Source organism: Lactuca sativa, chromosome 7, assembly GCF_002870075.4.
Source record: "Lactuca sativa cultivar Salinas chromosome 7, Lsat_Salinas_v11, whole genome shotgun sequence".
NCBI lineage: Eukaryota > Viridiplantae > Streptophyta > Magnoliopsida > Asterales > Asteraceae > Lactuca > Lactuca sativa.
The window spans coordinates 183,120,348-183,125,280 of record NC_056629.2 but is presented as its reverse complement, the minus strand read 5'-3'; the positions used below and the strand labels follow the sequence as shown (position 1 = coordinate 183,125,280).

At 34.5% G+C, this 4,933-nt stretch overlaps 1 protein-coding gene across 1 annotated transcript; it reads left to right on the top strand.

Moving 5' to 3' along the window:
- The first annotated feature begins 208 nt into the window (after window positions 1-208).
- LOC111914111 (mitogen-activated protein kinase 15) lies at window positions 209-4,251 on the top strand. The gene is made up of 10 exons (XM_023909854.3): window positions 209-862; window positions 1,001-1,409; window positions 1,478-1,605; window positions 1,708-1,767; window positions 2,095-2,244; window positions 2,352-2,507; window positions 2,594-2,805; window positions 2,891-2,992; window positions 3,479-3,648; window positions 3,773-4,251. The coding sequence occupies exons 1-10, from the start codon at window positions 839-841 to the stop codon at window positions 4,123-4,125; spliced, it is 1,764 nt and encodes a 587-aa protein (XP_023765622.1). The 5' UTR covers window positions 209-838; the 3' UTR covers window positions 4,126-4,251.
- The last annotated feature ends 682 nt before the right edge of the window (window positions 4,252-4,933 follow it).

The following is a 4,933-nucleotide window of genomic DNA, read 5'->3' as shown; positions in this document are numbered from 1 at the left end:
GTTTAAACATGTAAAAGATGTCTTATTAGCCTAAGAAATTAACATCCAATTTCTTTATAGTTTAATAAAAAAATCTTTCCACCAATAATTAAACACTTAACATACAAATAAAAAAAAATAAAATTAATAAAAAGTAACAAATCTATTATAACTTTATTTTCGTATATTATATGATTAATAAATGTATTACCGATTTGGGTGGTACACGGTGTCAAGAGACCCAATCCAAACGGTGGGATTAACCCTTCACAATCAGCAAACTCCATGGATAAACAATGCGGAATCCACTCAAGCTTTCCTTCTATTTAATCAATCCCCCTCTTTCCCCTTTGCGTTCTCTCTCTCTTTCTTTATCTTTCATTCCCACTCTGCGTTTCGTGTAATCAGCCATAGCCGGCCGATCGCACCTCAAGATCTTGAGAACGAACCCATTTCAATCACCCATCTGTTTCAGTAACAAATTCTCGGTTACTGATAACTTATATAGTTGTGGGAAGCTTTGGTTGTATCGATGATAGTGTGTGGGGTTATCTTTTTGAAGTAGCGGTGTCGGTGTCGGTGTCGGTAGACTTTTAGGGTTAGGGTTTTCTGGAATTGGATGAGTAAGGTGGTGGTGGTGACATGCTTTGTTGCGGAATACATTTCTGAGGATTGCGGTTTGGTGATTCGTAGTCGGGGTAGGTGGGGCAAATGTGGCTGATCTTCTTTTTTTATTTCTGAATTTCCGCCCAACAACCACCGCGTTACTTTTCTTGTTAGAATTTCCTTTTTGCTTTGTGGTTTTTGATCTGGTTTTGATTTCGAGAAACGAGAAAGAGAGTGTTGGAGGAGGTTCACGATGCAGCAAGATCGTCGAAGAAAGGTTTAACCAGCTCAACTTATTATCCATTTGATTCTATCTTTGAGTTGAAAACATTAAAAACATATGCATCACAAATTAAAGTAGATTTTGATCTTTATTATTTACATACGATCTGACCTCCCAATGAATGTGTTGCAGAGTCCAAAAGACATTGAGTTCTTCACTGAATATGGTGAATCAAACCGATACAAAATCCTGGAGATTATAGGAAAGGGAAGCTATGGAGTCGTTTGTGCAGCCGTTGACACACAGACTGGTGAAAAGGTTGCAATAAAGAAAATAACCAACATTTTTGAACATTCATCCGATGCTATTCGAATTTTGCGTGAGATTAAATTGCTTAGACTTCTTCGTCATCCTGATATTGTTGAAATTAAGCGGATTATGTTGCCACCATCAAGACGAGAGTTTAAAGATATTTATGTTGTATTTGAACTCATGGAGTCTGATCTTCACCAAGTCATAAAAGCCAATGATGACTTGACACATGAACACCATCGTTTTTTCCTCTATCAAATGTTACGAGCATTGAAATATATGCATACAGGTAACCCTTTTACTTATATTTCTATCAACCAATTCTTCTGTTTTAACCCAAAATTCTCTGAAATTCAGCAAATGTGTATCATCGCGATTTAAAACCAAAGAACATATTAGCAAATGCAAATTGCAAACTCAAGATATGCGACTTTGGATTAGCAAGAGCTGCATTTACTGATACACCCACCACAATATTTTGGACAGTAGGTTCTTCCATTTTTTATTCAATATCATAACATCATATGACTCTTCATATGCACATTGAAACACAACCTCAATCTTTGTTTCTTCTGATCAACTTTCAGGATTATGTTGCAACAAGATGGTATAGAGCTCCTGAGTTATGCGGATCTTTTTATTCCAAGGTATAAATACTTACATAGCCCACCAGGGTATCTTTTGACTCACCTTCTTCATTTAGAATCTCAAAAGCAGCCTTCTTTATGATATATTAGTGTAAAAGCTTTAGGTTTTATGATAAATAACCAATAATATAAGGGTGGTGATTCCTAGATTAAACTAATTCTTATTCAGGGTGCATTCTTTTGAACACTCTTGGAAGTTTCTTCAGGTAACCGTATCAGGGTTTGTGTCAAGTTTGTTGTAGTTTTACTTTGGTTGTCATTTTGACCTTTTTGCCCCTGTGAGGCTGTGTGAGTATTATCTGATTTTTGCTCCCACCTTGATTGCAGTATACCCCTGCTGTTGATATATGGGGAATCGGATGTATTTTTGCTGAAGTATTAACAGGAAAACCACTTTTTCCTGGAAAAAGCGTTGTTCATCAATTGGAACTTATCACTGATCTTCTTGGAACACCATCACCAGATACCATTTCTAGAGTATGTTATGTCATAACCTTACAATTCTTCATTATTTCTTTACATTCAAACTTCTTTTCAGTGGCTTATTACTTATATCTCTATCATCATCTATTATTATGATTCAGGTGCGTAATGACAAGGCAAGAAAATACTTGACTGATATGCGTAGAAAGAAACCAGTCACATTTTCTGAGAAGTTTCTAGATGTTGATCCATTGGCACTCAGGTTATTGCAGAGGTTGTTGGCTTTTGATCCAAAGGATCGACCAACTGCTGAACAGGTATTAATATTATGATCTCTTCTATGTCAAATTGTTAATTCAAGATTCTTGTACTGAGGGTATTTATGTCATTTTTCTTTTTTCAGGCATTAGCGGATCCTTACTTCAAGGGACTATCGAAAGTTGAAAGGGAGCCATCTTGTCAATCGTTTTCAAAGTTGGAGTTTGAGTTTGAGAGAAGAAGAGTCACAAAAGAGGATATTAGGGAGTTGATATTCCGGGAGATTCTAGAATATCATCCTCAGTTGCTTAAAGATTACATGGCTGGAAATGATCGCACAAATTTCATTTATCCTAGGTTCTTTTTTAATCTCTATGATTTTATATCTCTGTTGATTTGTGTTCTTTCTTTATTGGTTGTAACATATGTTTGTAATATGCAGTGCTATTGGTCAATTTAGAAGGCAGTTTGCATATTTTGAGGAAAATGTTGGGAAAAGTGGGCCTGTTATACCTCCAGAGAGGAAGCATGTTTCTCTTCCTAGGTAAGGGTAAAATAGTCATTTATTTATTTTACATTTTTATGACTCTATTGTCTTCTTTTTTCCTCCTGGTATGGAGAAATTGATGAATGTTTTTAAATTTATTTTCTGGACATTAAGGGTAAAATGGTCATTTATTTTACATTTTTACGACTCTAATGTCTTCTTTTTTCCTTCAAGCATGGTGAAATTAATGAATATTGTGAAATTTTGTTTTTTGGAATACAAGGGTAAAATGGTCATTTACTTTACATTTTTATGACTATTGTACTCTTTTTTCCTTCAAGCATGGTGAAATTGATGAATATTGTGAGATTTTGTTTTTTGGAATACAAGGGTAAAATGGGCATTTACTTTTTTACATTTTTATGACTCTATCGTCTTCTTTTTTCCTTCAAGCATGGTGAAATTGATGAACATTGTGAAAATTTGTTTTTTGGAATATAAGGGTAAAATGGTCATTTATTTATATTATTTGGTATACTTCAGGTCAACGGTTTCATCAAGCATGACTGCTCCAAAGCTGCAGCAATGTTTGGCTGCATTTGACAATAAGCCAGTGGTGGATAACAACATGTCAAATGGTGGTAGAGTTGCAGTAGATGCTTCCGGAAACATCTTTAGTGCTGCTGCTAGACCACCCCCAAGGATGCCCAAAGGTAAAAGATGGAATCCACAAAGGAATGGAATCGATGATTACATTCCGTCTTTATCTTTCTTGTCAGTTTGAACTCCCTCTCTCTCTATATATATATAAGTGATGAATTTGTTGAACATGAACAGGAAGAGTTGTGGGGCCAGTTTTACCATTGGAGGGTAGGGGGGAGATGAAGGATGTGTATGATCCAAGGGTAATGCTTAGAAATGGTCCGGTTGGTGTTTCTCCACATTATGCATCATATAGGGGTAATAATGGAAATCAAGGAAAGATTCATGGAGGGCAAGAAGGTGATAGGGATTCATTGTCCTTGATGAAACAGCAACAGGGGGTCAACAGTAATCCTTATTACAACCACGGTCAACAGTCAAAGGGAATGGAGTCAAAGTTTATGTCACAGTCTCAGTCACAATCACAGTATGGGGTTGCGGTTGCTACTCATAGAGAGGTTGGTGTTGTTCAAATGGGATTATCGTAGAGAGCTTCTTGTTTTTATTCCTCTTTATATTTCGGGTGGTGTTTAGTTGATGTATATTGCACTTGTTTTTTAGTTTTGATGAAATAAGGAAAGATATTGAAATAAAAGTGTTCTTTTTTTTCCTCCTTTGCTAAAGTGGTCTTTAAGTTGAGTTTAGTTTTCTTTAAAGATATTATTAGCTTCAAATCATGAAGCATCTTTGAGAGGAAATGATTGATAATCTTCCCTCGTGGATCAATTCATCTTTGTTGGCTCATAAGACGATTTTTGAACAACAAGGTGACCTTCTAATGTGAAAAGACAGTTTACTTTGGTGAAGTGCAAATGTCAAAATTTGCATAAATATTTTGTATAAAAGAAGTTTAGAATTAGTTAGATAAGTTGCAAACCAAAGTAAGCATTCCAAGGTACAAAGAGAAATACGATCTATGTAGATGAGAAATACAATCTATATCTATAGTTATATAGATATTATAACAAAAATCAAAACACTTGAAACTAATACATTTGAAATGATCTTTCAATCGCCTTTTACTAATGATTGTAATCATAAATCATATTTATTTGAAACCTTTCTTTTAACTATTAACACTCAAAATCTTCTTAATAATAATAATAATTTAACAACGCAAACGTTTACTATACAAATTTCAATTTTTTGAATAAAACACATACAAATCATAAAAAAAATCACAAACATACAAATCATTAAAAAAAAATCACAAAGAAAACAAGTGTAAATGTTTTGTGTCGGTTTGAGGTCTTTTGACTATTTTTCGAAACATGTTATTATGATAGAATTTTTAAT

What these genes read in the sequence shown, in the direction of transcription:
- LOC111914111 (XM_023909854.3), top strand. Translation starts at nt 839, where the DNA reads ATGCAGCAAGATCGTCGAAGAAAG. An exon ending in ACAAATTTCATTTATCCTAG is followed by an intron (nt 2,806 to 2,890) that starts GTTCTTTTTTAA and finishes TGTAATATGCAG; the next exon opens with TGCTATTGGTCAATTTAGAA. An exon ending in ACCCCCAAGGATGCCCAAAG is followed by an intron (nt 3,649 to 3,772) that starts GTAAAAGATGGA and finishes GAACATGAACAG; the next exon opens with GAAGAGTTGTGGGGCCAGTT.